We start from the raw sequence: 19,875 nt of genomic DNA on the forward strand, positions 1-19,875 counted from the left end.
CATCATCTGGTCAAAAAATCAATATGTTTAAAACTTTGATTTATGACCAAATACCTGCAAAACTAATGACAGCTTTTTAGCTGTACGTTTTGTACTGTCTGTTGCTAATTTGCATGCCAACACATGCAAACTTGCTAAACTAAGATGGAGAACATACCTGCCACAAATCAGCATGTTAGCATGCTAATGTTTTGAAAGTGTAATGAAAAAATGGTCGCACACTCGTAGCCACGATGCAAGAGATGTACAATGATATAATATTTTAGCAACGTTTCGTCATGCCAGTCTTCTTCAGGGTTTCTGTCCCTTTTCACCCTGAAGAAGACTGGCATGTCGAAACGTTGGTCAATTATTGAATACCTTTTGCATCGTGACTATTTCTCTTTTACACAGCATGCTAACGTTAGCCTTTATCTCGAAGCAATGCTGTGCTTCAGTCCTGCCTCACAGAGCTGCTAGCATGGCTGCTGACTAGATAATGTGTTAACATGTTACCATGCAGTCATGTAACTATATCATTATGTTGTTCTCTAGTTTGCAGTTGAATTCTGAATGGAAGGAGACAGAGAAAACATATTCTGTTAATATATTTATTTGTTCATATTTATCAAAAAGATAATTGCAGGAAGCAAATGTAGACAGTTCTCTCATCTGTTAGTGTTTGTAAAAATGCACTCCGCATTTCCTATAAACCTCACACTTGGTTGGATTTAGAATCAAATGAACATTTAACTTCGATCTGCAAACATAAAAAAACATGATCTGACCTTTAGTGACACAGATTACGTTTTAATTGTGTCACAATAATGAACAATGACTTTAGAGTGAGCATTGACAGTTATTTCTTTACTCACTTTATTGTAATCTTTAGATTGTATATTCTAATCTCTTTGTATAAAAAACAGTGTTAATAGTACCATGTTGGATAAACAGCAGCAGGACCTCACTACGCTTGTAAACTGGCCTGGGGAGGACCACTGACTGACTACAGCTGGGTGCTGCGGAGGGCCACTGACAGATTGTCAGCTTCAATATCATCGGCGGGACCGTCTGTATTCGTGGCCTGGTATTGGCCCGTCTGCACCTCAGAGGCGGACTGCAGTCTGTTCCTGGTCAAGTATTGGCTGCAGGAGCAGAAGTTGTGGTAGAAAGAGGAGGAGAGGCCGGCGATATCGGTGGAGATGTAGGGAAGAACCTCTGGAGACGCCTGGTTATAGTAACTGATCTGGAAAAAGATACAAAAGAAAATGGTGAAGTTTGTTCAGATTATATGTAAATAAACTCCTGTTTAATCAGCTATGATCACTATTGGTCTCACCAGTGACATGTTGTTCCTGGTCTCCAGTATGGTAAATCCAGCACACAGAACCTCTCCTCTGTTGTATCCTTCAGTGGGAGGGTAAGTGGGCAGGGACACTGAGCGCAGTGCGATGACGTATGGATCTCTGAGGAGGAAAAAAAACCAAGAGACGACAGTTAGTCCTGAAGGGGTAGAGGTGTGTGACCTTTGACCTGTCATTCCACTGACCCACTGCCACACGGCTTCCTCATGGAAGCCAACAAGATGAAGTCCTGCAGAATCCCTTCTCCCTGATGGGCTGAAGTCTGGGAAACTACTGCGCCGTGACTCACTGATGGGGTCACCACTCGATACAGGAAGTCATCATCGTCCACCTGGTGAATCAGCTCACATTTCCTGATTCCGGAAAAGACACAGAAAGATACCGCTGATGATGTTGGTGGAAATGTAGTTTATTTGAAAAGTAATTTGAACTATATTGTGAAAGGAATAGTTCCACATTTTGGGAAATGCATTTATTCACATTATTGCTAAGAGTTAGATGAGAAGACTGATACCACTCTCATGTCTATACGATACACAGCCAGAGGCCAGTTAGCTTAGCTTAACATAAAGTCTGGAAATGAGGGAAAACTCGAGCCTGGCTGGATCCAAAAGTAACAAAATCCAGCTACCAGCACTTCTGAAGCTCACTAATTAACACGTTATATCTTGTTTGTTAAATCTGTGTAATGATAGAACATTAACATTAGTATAGAACATACCTCAACCCAAGCACTACTTTTCACTCCGCTTTATTACATACAACTTTAAAGCTGCTGTAGTAACATGTGTTATTGGACTGTTCTTGTGACCTGTATTCCTATTTGGCCACACTCTAATAACTGTCAGCCAGAAACCAGAGTCCAGACTAAACTAAAGAAATAATGGTTCAACGTTCATCCCTTCATGCACCGATTATGAACTGAATCCAAAAACACACTTTCTGGATTCTTCACTTCTTCAGGATCTTTTTCTGCAACAGTGTGTCTTTGTGAGATGTGACGTGGTAAGTGTGTGTGTGTGTGTGTGTGTGTGTGTGTGTGTGTGTGTGTGTGTGTGTGTGTGTGTGTGTGTGTGTGTGTTAAAGTATTACTGATAATGTGTGTCCCAGCTCGGCCTGTTGCTCAGCTCAGCCAGCAGACAAAAAGCTCTGTGAGCAGGAACATCCACCTCTGACTCCACCCTGAAACTCAACGTGGACTTCTGCTCCATGGTGTAAAGACGAACCTGCGAGCAAATCATCACAGTAAACATCCAACTCCTCATGGTGATGGCAAATGTAAATGGTCTTGTACTTTCTAGTCTTCTCACCACTCAAAAACATCATGACACTATTACCCTATTACTGCCATCATTCACCCATTCACACACTGATGGTAGCAGCTACCATGCCCATCAGGACTGACTAACATTCACACCCATTCATACACCGCAGGCAGGGGGCAATTTGGGCTTAAGTGTCTTAAGGACACATAAACATGGACTACGGAGCCGGGGATCGAACCACCGATCCTCTGAAGGAAAGAGAGGGAGGAAAAAACCTCTCATACGTAAAACACAAAACCTTTCAGCGGATACCTTGTCTTTCTCAGAGCTGAGTCGCCAGTTGTTTCTAGCAGCCAACATCTTCAGAGCAGAAACATTGTTATAGCTCAGATACACCTGGAAACACACACACACACATGTATCAGCAAACAAACACATAAGCATGCACACACTATTTCAATACTGGGCCTTATGCTACTCCTCTGCTGGTGCTCCGCTGAGCACGCACACAGTGACTATGAAAAGACAACATATTGTGATAAAATCACAAAATTCCACCAGCCTAGTTTACATATTCAAATACTTATATACAAAATAATTGAACATGAATTAATTTGTTAATGAATTTGTTTGTCTGTTTATGTGTTTAAAGTCGGTATGTCTGCCCAGTGGCAGATAAATATCAGGCGACACTAATATTTGTAGTATTATACTATTTGAAAATGAGTTCCCAGTGGTGGCTGTGGAGGATCGATCCAAACATTTCCAAAAATTGTTGTGAAGTCCAAAAGTCAAAATTGAAAGAAAGCAGGTAGAAAAAATTCACAACATGTTTTTATCTCACACAAAATTGACTGCCAAGTTATATTCATTAAAGAAATGTAATAATCAATCAAGACTCATTTAAACACATAGATCACATTTTAGGGGCTTCATTGGAAAACTTCAGTAGAGCCTTTGATGTAAAACAATGACATTTGGTACAGAGGATTCATTTCTATCTTTGTTTTATGACATTTTCTGCCACACCAGTTCATATTAGTTTTACAAGTCAAATCTAATTTACAATACTGCAAATCATTTTCCAACGATGACGTATTGTTTTATGTCCCTCATTTTAGAGAGTGATCTCAATAGATGTGCATTCAAGCTGACTTTTTTTAGACTGTACTTAAAAGAAGACAAATCAAACATGAACTAAAACACATTCACATGATTTGGAAATGGAAGAACTGGTATGTCTCTTGAATCATAAATCATTAATGCTCTCTTAGTATTCCAATGACTTTTTCCCACAGTGGCTTTATTAACTGGACTGAGTGGGTTGTTTGATACTGACCTTGTTATTGACTGAGTCTAATCTAAATGTTGATAAAGCAGGTGAAACAGTTTCTGACTGTTTGATCTCAGATAGTGAATTGTAAAACACAGTGATGATATCAGTACCAACGTAAGTCATTTGGTTTTACAAGGTGAAGCTAATAAAAAAGCTTGTTATGAGTAATTGTGTGTCTTTATCTATCGCTAACCACAGTAACACAGCTTATCTGATAAAAACTACAAATAAGATTACTGTGGAAGGACACTGTAGCTATATGGAAGATTTTTACCGTCTAAGTAAAAATAAAATCAAATGCAGAAATATTATATGCATGGATTTACTGTCACAATTAAAAGAACAATATATGTCGCTTTTTGTCTTTTAACAACTGAATAAACAGTTTTTCATTGTGATACAGATCTTTCATGACACATGTAAGAGTAACTGTACACTTAATTATGTTTCTTAAGCTGTAAACTAAATGATACGACTGTACTGTGATGAAACACACCGATGCTGGTGTTAGTATTGACATTTCTTTCCAAATTTCCTGGTTGAAAATGGCTCAATCTACTCTCTACCATCTACTGTTTTAAATCAGCCCTGTGGCTATATCTGAGACTGTTTGGGACTAATCTGCATCATGACATAACACAATAGAACCCCCTGAAATCAGACCCCCTCCTCATCTCTCCCCACAGGGTCCATCCTTTTTGCTTCTTCATTATGCGTGTAGCATGACAATCACAGCAGAGCTCATTCCTTTGGCATCTAGGAGACTACAGCTGGGAGGAGAGCAGACGGCCGCTCCACTAGGAGCTAGACACTGGACACTGGACGCTGGACATTGGACACTGGGTTAAGTTCCTACAGCCACAACAGTCCGTCTCCAAAGCTAGCGCCGCTCTCCTCCTGGCGGCGGTGAGTGAGGCGGAGGGACTACGAGGTGTAATTCTTGTCTGATAAACAGTAAATTCATTCAATTCAGTGCCCCATGCCATGTCGCTATTTTCCAAGCCACCGCAGCTAGCTGTCATCAAGGTTCAAGGTTCTTTATTTGCCATTTGCACATAGACCAACAGTCCAGATACATTGGAATTATTTGTGCAGAGCTCTCTGAGTCAACATTAGGAGATAGTAAAGATAAAAGTAAGGATAAAAACACTTTATAATAAGAAGGATATACAAGTATAAAAACACTGTACATAATATGGAGAATGAGTACCTGTGTATGGGAATATTGCACATTTTGAGAGGTGGAAGAAGGTTATGGTGGGGATATTGCACAGATAAGAATATTGCACCTTTTCATAGATAATAATATTGCACATGTTAGGTGAGGTGAAGTAAAGTGGATTATTGTTTTACACATGTTTCAGCCTTTTTATTTTGCCATCATTGTGACTGTGGCAGGGAAGAAGCTGTTGAAAAAACGTGTTGTGTGTGTGATGATGCTGTCCGCTCTGCTGTGCCTCAAGTTGTAGGTGCAGTGTTTGTGTCTGAGCAGAGAGTGAGCTGGGTGGAGTGAGTCTCTGATGATTCCCTCTGGTCTTTTCCGGCAGCGCTGCCCATACATTGAGTCCATGGAAGGAAGTGTTGTCCCTATGATTCTCGCCGCTGTCTTTATAACTCTTCATTTATGACATCAGCTCCCGCTGTAGTATTTACCAGGCTCAAAACAAGCCTTACCTACTCTGTTGTAGGCCACCTTTTGACCTTTGTCGTGGCTCATAAACTGACATCCAGAGGAAAGTTTGGTCTCAATTTGAACGGGAGAATCTGCAGATTAATTCCATATCAGAGCTGTTATGATCCACTGACGTTAGGCACCATACGAGATGAATACATCCCTGTTGTTTTGTTTCCTTCACTGCCATCTTGGCTGTGAAGGAGCCAAAGATGGACAACTGAGTGAGATTCACCTCTTCTTTGTTTGGGAGGAGAGAGGGAGACACACCTGGTGGAGATCTGTACTCTACTGAGGGAACTTTTCTAGTGTTTCTATGTTGTGATTAGATTTGAATGTGGAATGGAAAATGAGTTTGTAAATCAATTAGTTCAGTTATTTAGGACAAACAACATTTTCATTTCATATGCGTTTGTCATTCAATCACAACACAGAGAAATCAAAGTCGCTAAATCCAGCGAGAAAGTCGCCTTCGTTTGGGCCAAATGAGATGATCAGACACAGATCTTTCTCTCTTCTTTGTCAGAGCATTTGATTTAAAAATGTAAAAGTTTTTTTTACAATGATGCAGAATCATTTGAAAAGACATCTGTTCGTTTTGGGCAGGTAAATATTAAAATGTCAGCTATTGTCAACCCTCTATTATGTCCTGCTCCCTAATCGCTCTTTATCTTCGTCATGCATTTCTTGCTTAAAGCAGTATTCATTGGTCGAATGGGATCCGGTGCCATACGAGTCAATAAACAAAGCTGTGCTTCAGCCAGCAAACTAGTGCGTGCTGCTATCTTACACTCTCTCTGTGCATCCATTCCTCTCCATGTATTGACATACACAGAGGAATGAATGCAGGAATGAGATGTAATGAATGTGTTATTGATCACAACAAATGTAACTTATGAAGGCTGGTCTCATCCAATAGCAATACCTATGAAAAAATAATGCGGCGTAGTTCGTAGATATCCCACGAAATTCTTTCATACGTTATCCCCGAAATCACGAATGAGGACGTATAAAGACAGCTACGTCACACACCAGTAGGGAGGGAGGAGAGGAGGATGGTGTCAGTCGTTCCCTGTGTGAAATGTGATGTCAATGTTGATGTTTTTGTCACGTAACTTGCGTTCTTCAGTAACGGCACTTCTGTGGTTATTTTAATACAAACGCGGATCTTTTCTTAAACCTAACTAAGTGGTTTTGTTGCCTGAACCTAACCAAGTATTTCACCATCTTTTCCTAACCCTAACTAGGTGCTTCTGTTACCTGGTTTCTGGGGTCCCAGGGCACAGACAAAGGGACCTCGCCCTGCTTGTGGGAAATGATGTACTTTCTGAAACAACAAAACAAGAGCAATTAGAAGAACTTTTGACAAAGGTGCTGTAATGTCACAACTGGGTGATAACTCTATTTATCTAGATCTACTGAGACACTGTCTACTATGGGCTCAGCATGTCGTTTCTGACCACTAGTAGACCAATGTTGACATGTGTCATGCATGCCTTTAACATGAGGGGCGGTGTGAAACACATTTCTACTCTCTGCAGAGGACTGTACTGCATGTTGACATTTCTGTAGATTGTGATCTTTGCTGAAACGTTCAATCCCTCTTATTTGCAGTGAGTGAAGTGAATATATCGTACAAACTGCATCACTTCTGACACACAGAAATATGTGCTCTTCCCAGCAATAGACGGATAGATTACCTGTCCAGTCTGATCTTCTTCCTGGCTATGGCCTCTTGAAACCTCCTCCCCCCTTCCTGTAAATGAAAGTCAGTTCATTAAACACCTCAATTCAGCTATCCATCTTCTGCACCCTCCTCCGGGCAACTATTCCAGAATGTTGCTTGTATTAAAGATGCAATGTGTATGATTTGATATTGTTATATTATCGTCATAAAAAGGGTCACTTTCCAATTATCTTTCTTTCTTCCTGTCACAGTGGCTGGTTCTCCCTAGAGAAAGATGTTCTTCTTGGTATAACTGAAGGAGGAACATATTTTCTCACTCTAACAGTTGTAGCTGTACACGAGAAGAAAAGCATGCGTTTCCTACCATAAAGTAGTTCAGCAGATTTTACTGACAAATACAGCAAATATAAATGAGTGCACAAAAAACGGGCGTATTCCTTTTGCCACACATGAACTGGTATTTATAAAGGAAGAATGTGTGCAGTGAGAATGTGAACTCCTCAAGCAGACTTCAGAACAGGTTTTAGCGTTAAACAGCTGCAGGAGATGTAATGAGAAAATTGAATATAAGTACAATATAATATTGAGTTATTTATTATGAAATATACTCTGGTAACAAACAGGAGAGACAACGGGAAAGGACCATGGTACATAATTAGGGAGGAGGGTGTGTGTGGACAGTGGGACTGTCATGATTATGATTATGACATTTTTGCCAACGGTTAATTGTCACACAATTTAATTGCCATTTTCTGTTCACTGTTATCGTTTACAGATTATAGTATATGACTAATACACATACACCTTTAGAAGAGCAGCCATGTATTGACATTGAACAATGGAAACAAAAAAATGAAATTTGGTAAATGGACTGTACTTGTATATCACTTTTCTCGTCTTTCCGACCACTCAAAGCTCTTTAACACTACATGTCATCATTCACCCATTCACACATTGATGGCAGGAGCTCCCATCAGAACTATCTAACATTCATACAACATTCACACACCGTAGGCACAGCTACGGGAGCAATTTAAAAAAGTGTCTTGCCCACACATCAGCATGGACTAGCGGAGCCGGGGATCGAAGCGACGATCGTCTGATTGAAAGACAACTCGCTCTACCACTGAGCCACAGTCGCAAATTTCTGATTGCCTTTGGCCCTGCCTCTATACCAGCTAATCAGTCCACAACCGTAGCAACAGTTTATGTTTATCAGTGACCACTGAAATGGACTGTATTTAAGGCTACATCCACACTACTACATTTTTGTTTAAACACGCATATATTTTGCATTGTGGACAGGCAGAAGCAGGGACCTTTGAAAACGATGACGTAGACACCTGTGATCCCATGGAGACAAAACGGAGCCTTATTTTGTTCTGTTTTTGTTCACTATTCTGAAGTTGACAAAGAAACTATGAATGAACAAAAGCATAAATGCTCTGGTACGACAGAGCTACGAGTGTGACAACAGACAATAACGAAACCGAGAGGAAACAAGTGAGAGACGTGTTGACCAAATTTCTTGACCCATAATGTATTAAAACTTTGATTTTTAAAGTAACTTTAAGTACGTGAAGACCTACAGCCTTGTAACTAAGTTTGAAAAATGAAACTTTTCCCACTACAGTTCTTCAGTTTGAGTGTGTGTGTGGGAAACATAGAGGAAGATCTTAAGTATCAAGCACAACCATTCAGCATTAAAATAGCAGCAACTGACTATTGTCTATGTAAAGATATAGTGGAGTGATGTCTACCTGAGCTGAGAATGAAGTCACTCTCCCTTTGTGTGTGCCTTTGATGTAATGTTAGTGTATGTGACTCACTGATTGGCTCATAGCCGATCGGTGCTAGGCTATGCTAACATTGTAGCAGCTCCTTCAACACTCAATATAACGTCATCTCGGCGTAAATACGGTAGCGTCTATTTCAGGGGTGGCCAACCCGCGGCTCCCGAGCCGCATGCGGCTCTTTGCCCGGTTTCATGCGGCTCTTACGTTCATATCGAAGTTTGTATTTGTGTTTTTTTAATGTTCGTGTTCGCTTCGCTTGAGTTAAATACGGTATTTTCGTCAAACGCGCATGTGCGGCCACAGATTACGTTCCTCGTCGACCCATTTAACGCCGAGACGGACTGTTTGAAAGCCCCGCTAGTCACAGATGAGGCTGCGGCTGAGTTGGAGATGATCGATCTTTGTGAGGAGGACCAACTCAAACCTGCTTTAAGGGACGGGACCATTGAGTTCTGGAAAAGTGTGCCAATGAAAAAATACCCCAATGTCAAACGGGCTGCGCTTAAGATACTGTCAATGTTTGGGTCAACATATGTCTGCGAGTCTGTGTTTTCTACCCTGAAACACGTGAAATCAAAGCATCGATCTGTTCTGACTGACACCCATGTGAAAGAATTGCTTCGAGTGGCAACAACGGAATACAAGCCAGATTTGAAGAGGATTGTTCAAGGCAAGGAATGCCAGAAGTCCCACTAAGTAACATGCATAGTAAAAGAAAAACACTATTGTAAATTATTATATTTTTGTTTGTGGACTTAGTTGAACTGAGAGTTTGTCTGTGTGAGACAGTGCACACAATGTTCATTGTTGAAAATGACTGGCCTGTGGTCTTAGGAGTCAATTTCTGTCATTATCATGTTGGTGTGTGACATTTACAATAAATCTGGCTGAGCAAAGGTATGTGTGTGTGTGAGGAAGGGATAGGGTGATGTTCATGTGTGCCCATGTGTATGATGTGGCTCTTTGCGGTAACACAGTAAAAAATGTGGCTCTTGGTCTCTGACTGGTTGGCCACCCCTGGTCTATTTCATTGTTTGCACCATGTGGTTTACACACACACATGTATACACATAGTTTGGTCTCTACTGATATGAGGGATCGTAGAGCTCTGGGTGATCACAGACGGCTACAGTATTTGTTTCCTGATTCAACAATGGCAGGAAGTCAGTGATGATTAGGCTATAGGCTATCGCGCCACAGCGTCACGCCATTTTGGCCTGTGGCCTGGCATTAGCACAGTATTACACTGTGAGGTGTCCTGATTTAGAAAATAACTGGGTGACGTTCTTTGCCTCCATCTGATTGGTAGCAGATGGCCATGCAACTATGCCTTTTTTTAAAACATGGAGGATAATTATTTCTGTACCACCTTTCTCAATAATAATCTTAATGTGTTCATCAGCAGCTCGTTCTGTTGGCTGACTCACCAAGGGTTCTGGTCGTATCCGTGGTAACGTACATGGCTTCCTGTGGTCGTCGAGCACCTCGAAGGTCATGAAGGCAGAGTTTATGTGTCGGTTAGGCCCTTCGTCCTGGTCGGCTTCTGCTCGCACCCCCACCTCCATGCTGCAGCACACAAAGAATCACTCTTTTGGTTTCATTCCTACTTATGTTCCTATTTTTCTCTGCTGTACCCTTCTAACACTGAGCTGTCAGCATGGCCTGCTTTCTCACAAATCAGTCAAGATGTATCTTATCTGATCTTTCATATCTTTATGGGTGATTCTGGACACACTGATACCTGTTTTTGAAGGCGTTGTTGACTATAGCCCTCAGCAGCAGTCTGTCTCCCACCTGAGAAGGCCCTCTGAAGGTGAACATGTCGATGGTCCGCAGAGTTGGGTGAGCCTGAGCGAGACGACTGCACAGAGAAAGAGATTATACTATAAGAAAAACAATGACAGAGACCGTTATATCTGTAACCCTGGTGCATTCAAATAGAGCATTTTCAAATGTGTGTGTGATTGTACCTGGCAGCAATTGTAGCTACATTCACCATCCAGGCCATGATCTGTCCTCCAAATGTATTCACCTGGTATTCAGACAAACGGAAATGATGACACAGTCAACGTACCCCTAAAGACTTTGATGAAGTGCATGAGCTGGATCAGGTGGTGGACAGAACAATAAATCAATAAAGAACCTGGTGGTTAGCATGTGGTGGTAGAACCAGTTCAACACTCTCCACCTTGGTCTTCTCTGCTGACACCGCACTGCCTACTGCCCAGCTGTCAGCTGAAACACACACACACACACACACACACACATATGAAAGTGAATGCAAGGTTTAGTAGGAAATGGTTGGTGTTTTCTAAATATGTTTAACAATCTCATGAAAAGACCCAAACCAACATGTTTCTCTCAATACTTTATGACTTCCCTACCGTCTGTGGCCCTCAACCCCACTGGTTCCCACTGAAGACGTAGATATTTAAGGGTGCAGTGTCTGGCCATGAACTAACATGATCAACAGAAGGTGAAGAGGTTACAGTGTTGATGTGAAAGACGTCCATGTATTGTGTTGCAGAGATATCTGCTGAAATGAGCATGCTAACCAGCTAGCCGCGGTCCGTCCTGTCTTGTTGTACCACATTCACCTTGAGAGGTGAGTCTGTCATGGGAGGCTACTTTCTACATTATTTAAGGATTACATTCCTCAATTTCCCAATAATGGTTGTGTAAATATAGAATAAAAGACCAAAAGCACCATTATAATCACCACCAGTAAAAAGCCAATAGCCGATACCCCTCCCCCACACAAAAAGGAAAAATCTATTAGTCTCAATAAACAATCTGTGGCTCTATTCCAGACAAACAAACTGTTGAACTGAACATATAAGTCAAAGTAGTAACACCTAAATACATGAATCTGGATCACTGAACATCAAACTAAGAAAGTCATAAATAGGCCTATCTAAATATAAAGCCTAAATAAATCTGGAAGTGAACACCAAACTCACAGTAATTGATCTGGAACTGAGCCTCAAACTAACCATAAAAACATCTAGATGAGAGGCACTTTATTTTTTGTAGGAAGAGAGAAGTAAAAGTTTCTCACGCCACATCAGCTGGTTACATTATGATTTACCACTTTTACAAAACATTAATGTTGGTGCATATTTCCGGGTTAAGGAGGATCCTAGAGTGGGTTTCTTTTCATGAATGTATAGTTAGTGGCTGAATTATTTGGAAGAGAGAATGCCAAATTGGTAAATAAGTTAACAGTTGAAGGACTTCTTTTCCTCCCTATCTGTCTTGTATCATGGACAGAGCGCTGACATGTGAGGGTCCAAGGACAGAGGATGTTGTTTGTTGTACATATTGAATTTGTGATATTGGACTATACAAATAAAATTGAATTGAATTTATTCAAAAAATAACTTTTGTGGTGATAAATAAACCAAACAGGATTTAGATTATTATCAGAAGTTATTAAAGGAAGATCTTTTCTGCAAAAGTTGACCTCAGCGGGCCTTGGCCCCGCGACTCATTGACTTCAGTTCACTTTTGCTCCTCGATGTACGAATGTTGCAACCGATCTCTTCTTCACTTCCCTGGAGTCACAGCAGTGTCCACTTTATCAGATGAAACTGCTACAGCAGTGTGCATCAAACCTACCCTGCAGGACGGACCCATGGGAGAGCAGATCTTTGATGATGTCATCGTGTAGCATCCTGACCCTCCGTCTCTCAGCGGCCACGCTGTATTCCACCTGCTCTTTCTCAGTGTGAGGTACAATGGGCTTCAAGATCACCTGTGATAGATGTCAGTAAATGTGTCTCCTTAGTGTCAGGAAGCCTTAAACAATACCTACACACACACACACACGCACACAGATGCAGACTGATCAATTTCAACATCGCCCAACCCTATCACACACTTTCTTAAAAAGCCAGAAAGGTCATGAAAAATGATTTCCACACAGCACACGCCTTACCTTTTGTCCTGTGTTTGTGCGCTGGGTAACAAAGGTGGCATAGGCGTGACAAACCCTCCAGTGCCGATCCAGGAACAGGTCCTCACAGCTCACCTGTACCCCCACCTGGGAGGGAATGCATCAGGGATACTCTATGGTCAAACTCTTTGACAATAGTGGGGCAGATAAAAGCATTTTTTAATAAGAATCGTGCAAATTAGGATACAAGCATGACATTTAGTGGAGTTGTTATCCAGAGGTATCTGGTCAAAAATCCAAGATGGCGGCTATTTTTCAAGATGGCCGCCAATTGGGCCTCCCAAAATTTGTTTTCTTCATAAAACTATTTGTATTTCCCCGATTTGAATGATCTTGGTGTCTATTCCTATGTTTTTAGGTACTCTGGAGCTAAATATGCTAATTTATTTAATAACATCAACCACAATCCATCTGCAACCACTGCTCAAACATCCTTCCATGGTACAAGTATATCCATTTTCCAAGTACTGAAAATGCTGGTGAAGAACGTGAAGTGCCCAAAGTGAAGTCAGATGTAAAGGTGAAGAAAGTTCCAGAGTTACCAGAAGCATTCACTAATGTCCTCCCAGCTTACATTACAAAGAATCCCAACCCTCCTCCAGCAGCATACAATTCCCTCCCAGCACCAGAGTCAATCCAGTCACACTTGAAACAAGAATTTGCCTGGTTGGAAGATGTTTACCTAACTGAAGATGTGGATAATGCTGCCTGCATAACATGGTCAGCCCATCATGCAATGCAGAACAGGAGCCATCCATTTGAAGTTAGCATTTCAGCACTGATGCCACTAATGCGAGACCAGGCTCACTCAGTTGCAACCATCAAGCATGTCCTGGGGAAGGTTCGTGACACAGTGGCTTTCCTTAACCCAGGGCAGACACCTGTTACTGCTGATCAACCGTTGTATGCTCTGGCTAAACAAATCCAATGGAAGTGGCCTGAGTATGGAGAGGACAAGTTGGTAATCATGTTTGGTGGACTTCACATAGAGATGGCTGCACTGAGATCAATGGGTTTACCGGGGTGTGGCCATTGCCGCTACAGTACATTGGCAATTCTTGGAGCCATAGATGAGAGTTGGGCCAGTGATGAAGACCAGTGCCAGTAGTCTATCCAAGGGATGTGGCTGACTGCTGAAACAAAGGTACTACTTCTACCACCACACCCATACACCTCATGTATCAGTGGTTACTGCTACAAATTTCAATAACTTAAGACGTTTCTTTCCTTTAAATCATTAAAATTTTGCAAAGTTTTGAAAATGTTTAGTTATAAAGCTAAAAAAGTACTATATTTAGTTCCAGAGTACTTAAAAACATAGGAATAGACACAAAGATCATTTAAATTGTGGAAATACAAACAGTTTTATAAAGAAAACAAATTTCGGGAGGCCCAATTGGCTGCCATCTTGAAACATAGCCGCCATCTTGGATTTTTGAATGGCCAATCGGGCAGATTTGACCAGATACCTCTAGAGAACAACAAATGTATCATAATTTGCATGATTATTCTACTATCTGCCCCACTACAGCTGACATCAGGTAGGTTATAGCTAGCAGTAGTCATTTAGTGAAGGCTTGTATATAAATATATTGGCAAGCGAATCAGTTGAACAAAGAACAAAAAAACCTCCCCTGGTGTGTAATGACCTTTATTCTGGAAAATGCACAGGCCTCACGGTGACCAGATTTCCTTGGAACTATTCCTTTGGTAGAGAGTAGGGCTGCACGATTATGGCCAAAATCATAATCGCGATTATTTTGATCAATATTGAGATCACGATTAATGATCACGATTATTCATTAATGACCAGTTACCGGACCTTAGATGCTTGGCGGGGGGGGTGCTACTCGCAGGAGAGCGACTGTTGCAATGTGCGCGCGGATCGGGGCGGAACACCGCCGTGCGCGATACAGAGAGCAGGGGAATTGTAAACGCGTGACCATGTAGTGACAGATGTGACATGCCGGAGTGTAAATAAAGTACTCGTCCTTCAAGCTCCCGTCTCTCTACTCTTCTACTTCTACAGGGTGCGCGCATGACAGCTCTCATCTCATTCGCCCCCTGGTGGTTGGCTGACTGTTAATTGAGGAAGTGCTTGATTTGATATGTAGCAGAGCACTTATTTTAAACGTCAACGATCATGCTCATTTAATCGTGGCAGCCAAAATCGTGATCGCGATTAAAATTCGATTAATTGTGCAGCCCTAGTATAGAGAGTAGTTCTTTTGTATTTATTGTGTAGAAAAGTGAGTACAAAAGCCAAGAAATTATACAAAGTAAGACAGGGACGAAGGGGACATAAGGACACTGAGGAAAATAACAGGTTGAGAGGCGGAGGTCAGCTAAATGTATGTAAGTGTGTGTGTGTGTGTGTGTGTTTGCGTGTGTGTATGCATGTGTGTACGTGTATTTGTGTGTATGCATGTGTGTGTATGCGTGTATGCGTGTGTGTGTGTCCATTTATGTGTGCTCCGTTTGATGAGGTGAGTCGATTGAGGTTAGGTAGTAATATGGGATATATTTCAATCTACACATAAATACACAAATACAGCACATGTAAAGAAATCAATATATATTGTGTGTGTGTGTGTGTGTGTGTGTGTGTGTGTGTGTGTGTGTGTGTGTGTGTGTGTGTGTGTGTGTGTGTATATATATATACACACACATAGTAGAGAGTAGTTCTCAGGGCTGCTCACTGTGAGGTCTGTTTATTATCCTGAGTAACCATGGCACTGATTATGTTGCTAAATGTTTTTGCCTCCGTTGTATTGTGGTGGCAGCGGAAAAAACAGCAACAGATCATTTAAAAGCTGAAGAAATCAAATCAATCTATCTGCATGGCTAAATACAATTACCGTAAATGATCATATAGCAGGTGTTAAAATACAAACAAATAAAGGTCAGTCGCAAAGGAAGGCAGGCTAAAAATGTGTGTGTGTGTGTGTGTGTGTGTGTGTGTGTGGGGGGCGACTACTGACTAGGAAGTCAGGAAGGGGCCACTCATGGTGCTTAATATAAGGGCCATAAATCTTTCATAAGTCTCTCTGCTACATGGTTACGGTACTGTAATCTGGTGTAATTCCAAATCCAATGGAATATTTAACTAAATCTAATTGATTTTGTTCATTCTAAGTGTATTGCATTAGAAACATTGGGTGTAGTGGTATGAATGTGAAGTAACAGAAATGCTAGAATATACTGCTCTGACCTCCATGCTGGTGTTAAAGGCTCTGTTGACCTTTGCCTTGATGTTCACCACCTGGCCCACGCTGAACACAGAGACAGAGAGGAAGAATGCTGTTAACTGTATACACACACACACACACCAGCAATGCAGACGGACCCACGTCTCTGTACACATTCTTCCCGTTACCTGATGGTATGTTCAAAGTGAATGTCGTCCATGGAGGCGGTGACGCAGGAACACCCAGCATGCCGCTCAGCTGCTCATGTGAAACAAGACATATATGTCCTCATGTCCTGTCTGGCTAGTCCGGGGTTACGACATAGCGTGGACACTCACAGATGAAACCAACACACACCACATGACTAATACTCAATGAATCTCTCTCTCACACACACACACACGCACACACACACACACACACACACACACCTCACCGGACAGGCAGGCAGAGGAGTCTATCCATTTGAGCAGCTGACCCACGCTCAGCTCCTGTCGATGGTTGCTGTGACAGGGCATCACTATCTGACTCATTTTCACCTCCGTCGGGTTGACGCTCCCTTCTTCGTCTTCCTCTTCCTCCTCCTCCTCCTCCTCCTCCTCCTCCTCCTCTGCTTTCTCCAGATCACCTGACACTCTGGAACTCATCTTCAAAGCTGAGGGGAGAAACGTTTCTATTTTTTACCACATGTAACCTGTTTGATTACATAATATAAGTGATTAAACATATAAACTGCATAGGCGCCTTATATAAAATAGTCACTGAAAATGTAAATAATCCTTCCTGTTCAAAACAGGATCAAACCAGTTACATTCTGTACCTGACCTAGAAACAGGAGGACTCATGTGTGAGTGACGCATGAGATAGAGAGGTACCAGCCTCAGACCACCTTAAGAGGAGCCAGCAGAGCAGAGAGAGGCTGGGATTGTCCAGCGTCGGGTCTGGATTATACTTCTTTAACAAGAGGAATAGGCTTAAAGGTCTTACGCCCTTAGGGGCGACTAGAAGACACTTCTGCTACCAGAAAAAGAACTCACAGTGAGAGCTGACTGAGAGCCTGTTACAGCAGGAGTGTCAGCATCAGCTCTTGTAGCACTGAGACTGTTTCATTGAATTGAAATTGTTGTTTGTGATTGTTGTGAGAAAACTTTAATAAAACCAAAGCCTTACCATTTGTAAGTGACTGTAACCAAACTAAAGACTCTGGTTCTTTAGAACAACTGATCCCTCGTCCCCTGTCCGTTAACCGTGTGACACGCAGGTGACGGCTGAGTCTACCAGAGGAGCTTACGGTGAGTTCCCTGTGTGAAGACTTGGCAGTGTTAAGTCATAATTGCTGTGCCACAGTCCTGACGCCTGACTGACACTTGCCACAGTCTAGCCACTGCGGTGCCAGTGCCACAAGGAGGATCTCGGCCTTGCTGCATTCACAAGCCCATTTCTCCAGACCATAATTCCTGCTTTGTTAAAGAAAACAAAAGTCCAAACAAGAGAATCATATGTCCAAAGCACCCGCTGTTCATCTGACAACAGACGGCCGAACGTCACGGACTACACAAAGCTAGCTGACTGTAAGGACACATTACCTCACTACTGAATGGAGATGAAGAGCCGTGTTCTTCAGAAGGGTTGAGAGAGTCACCGGCGAGGATTTGGCATTTCTGCTTTCTTGCTGTATTGGAGACGTACCGAACCGTGGCTCCACTGTATTGTATTGAACCGAACCAAGAATTTTGTGAACCGTTACACCCCTAGAATATATCAACGTATGTGTCTTGAATTAATTCATTTGAACATTTCTCATTTTGTCTTTATACCAGGAACATCTGGGTTTTTTTCCTGTACAGAGGATGTCACATGTAGGGCTGCAACAACGAATCGTTAAAAATAGATTATTAAAAGAGTTGGCAACGAATTTCATTATCGATTCGTTGTGTCGCGCGATTATTACGCCGCTCAATAAGTGGCGAAGATGTTTGAGTGTTCAAAGCAGCCCGGTCGCCTGAATACCGCAGCTAGGAATAATGGAATAGGACTCCGGTTCTATTTTGTGGGTTTTTCTCTGAACGGGGGCCGTGATTAAGAGGGACGGCCAGGGGAAACCTCACCCGGCCCGGACACGGAAAGGATTGACAGATTGATGCTCTTTCTCCATTCTGTGGGTGGTGGTGCATTGCCGTTCTTAGTTGGTGGAGCGGTTTGTTTGGTTAATTCCGATAACGAACGAGACTCCGGCATGCTAACTAGTTACGCGGCCCCGTGCGGTCGGCGTCCAGCTTCTCAGAGGGACAAGTGGCGTTCAGCCACACGAGATTGAGCAACAACAGGTCTGTGATGCACTTAGATGTCCGGGGCTGCACGCGCGCCACACTGAGTGGATCAGCGTGTGTCTACCCTTCACCGAGAGGCGTGGGTAACCCGCTGAACCCCACTCCTGATATTAATCCATTTATTTTTTTTATTATTACTTTAACAGCTCAGGGATGTTCGAGCAACCTGTTTGTGCACTTTCTGAAGATCTTTTGCACTGTCAGTTCTGTTTTTGAATAAAGGGTTGGAAATGGATGATTTTTTGTTTTTTTATCCGATTCATCGATTAATCGAACAAATAATTGACAGATTAATCGATTATTAAAATAATCGTTAGTTGCAGCCCTAGACACATGTGTACGGATTGTAAAGTCCTCGGAGGTAAATTTGTGATTTTTGGCGATACAAATTAAATTGAATTGAATCTGTCTGGAGCCGTTTTTCTGGAAAGTTCTTCAGTGACACAGCGGAGTAGCTACACATGCAGCTAACAGCGATACACATCCAGTATTTAAACGAAGCCTAACTTTTACAGGCTGGGAGCGCCATTTTGTTGTTCTGTTTTTGTACCACCTCCCACCACGTGGGGGCGTAGTGCCGTGTGAATCAGGGCACAGGTAACATAATCAGTGGGGTCATCGGATACAGGTGTTGCTGAACAGAAGGGAGCAAACAGTTTTTGACCGTGCACATATAATGAATGTAAATGTTAGGATTTATTGGTATATGTAGAACATGGATAGCGACAGAGAAAGTGGTTGGCCTCTGTTTATGTGAGAAATAAAATGCCTATATTGGAAACTGGACTATGGCAGGCGTCAGAACAAACATTTCAGCAACCGTGGGGACTTTTTTGGGAAGCAAAGGTCACTACACTACACACACAATGTCCTCATATGACACATCAGGTCAATGATGGCCACATCGTTCACTGCAACAGCTTCCTGTCAATGACTCATTTTCAACTGACCCAACAGACTTAGATACAATTAAACTTCGTGTTTAAGGTGACTGTTGGTTGACATATAACGTCAGTGCTGCATGGTGGATCAATGCACACACCCTTATCTTATCTCAATGGAGTCTGCTTAGAACCACAGGTATGCGTCAGCCACAGGGATCTGAAGTGCCGCCTGTTCCGAGAGTTTAAAGGAGCATTGCAGGAGCTAAGTAGCCTCAACACCTGTAGAGTGAGAGGTTTAGAAGTCTGGTTCCAGCGTATATCTAGCTGGATATATGTAACATCTAGCTAGATATAACGTAACGTTACGCATTCTGTAAAGGTTGGCGTTAAACGACATCACAACATTACTTCATCTTTAA

The 19,875-nt window shown here is 42.1% G+C and overlaps 1 protein-coding gene across 2 annotated transcripts; it reads right to left on the reverse strand.

Annotated features, from left to right (window-relative positions):
• Positions 1 to 576: 576 nt before the first annotated feature.
• On the reverse strand, positions 577 to 17,399 carry LOC306706135 (acyl-coenzyme A thioesterase 11-like). Of its 2 annotated transcripts, none has more exons than XM_079173047.1 (16): positions 16,679 to 17,399; positions 16,431 to 16,500; positions 16,266 to 16,326; positions 13,037 to 13,141; positions 12,718 to 12,853; positions 11,243 to 11,334; positions 11,070 to 11,131; positions 10,841 to 10,960; positions 10,527 to 10,665; positions 7,317 to 7,372; positions 6,877 to 6,943; positions 2,921 to 2,968; positions 2,436 to 2,569; positions 1,529 to 1,696; positions 1,319 to 1,445; positions 577 to 1,225 (listed from the first exon to the last, which is right to left on the reverse strand). In XM_079173047.1, the coding sequence occupies exons 1-16, from the start codon at positions 16,887 to 16,889 to the stop codon at positions 986 to 988; spliced, it is 1,836 nt and encodes a 611-aa protein (XP_079029173.1). In that variant the 5' UTR covers positions 16,890 to 17,399; the 3' UTR covers positions 577 to 985. The 2 variants fall into 2 exon arrangements, with proteins under 2 accessions (XP_079029173.1, XP_079029172.1); XM_079173046.1 differs by having other exon boundaries at positions 2,921 to 3,004.
• Between the last annotated feature and the right edge of the window lie 2,476 nt (positions 17,400 to 19,875).

The sequence above is a fragment of the Pholis gunnellus genome (genome assembly GCF_910591455.1).
Source record: "Pholis gunnellus genome assembly, chromosome: 14".
NCBI lineage: Eukaryota > Metazoa > Chordata > Actinopteri > Perciformes > Pholidae > Pholis > Pholis gunnellus.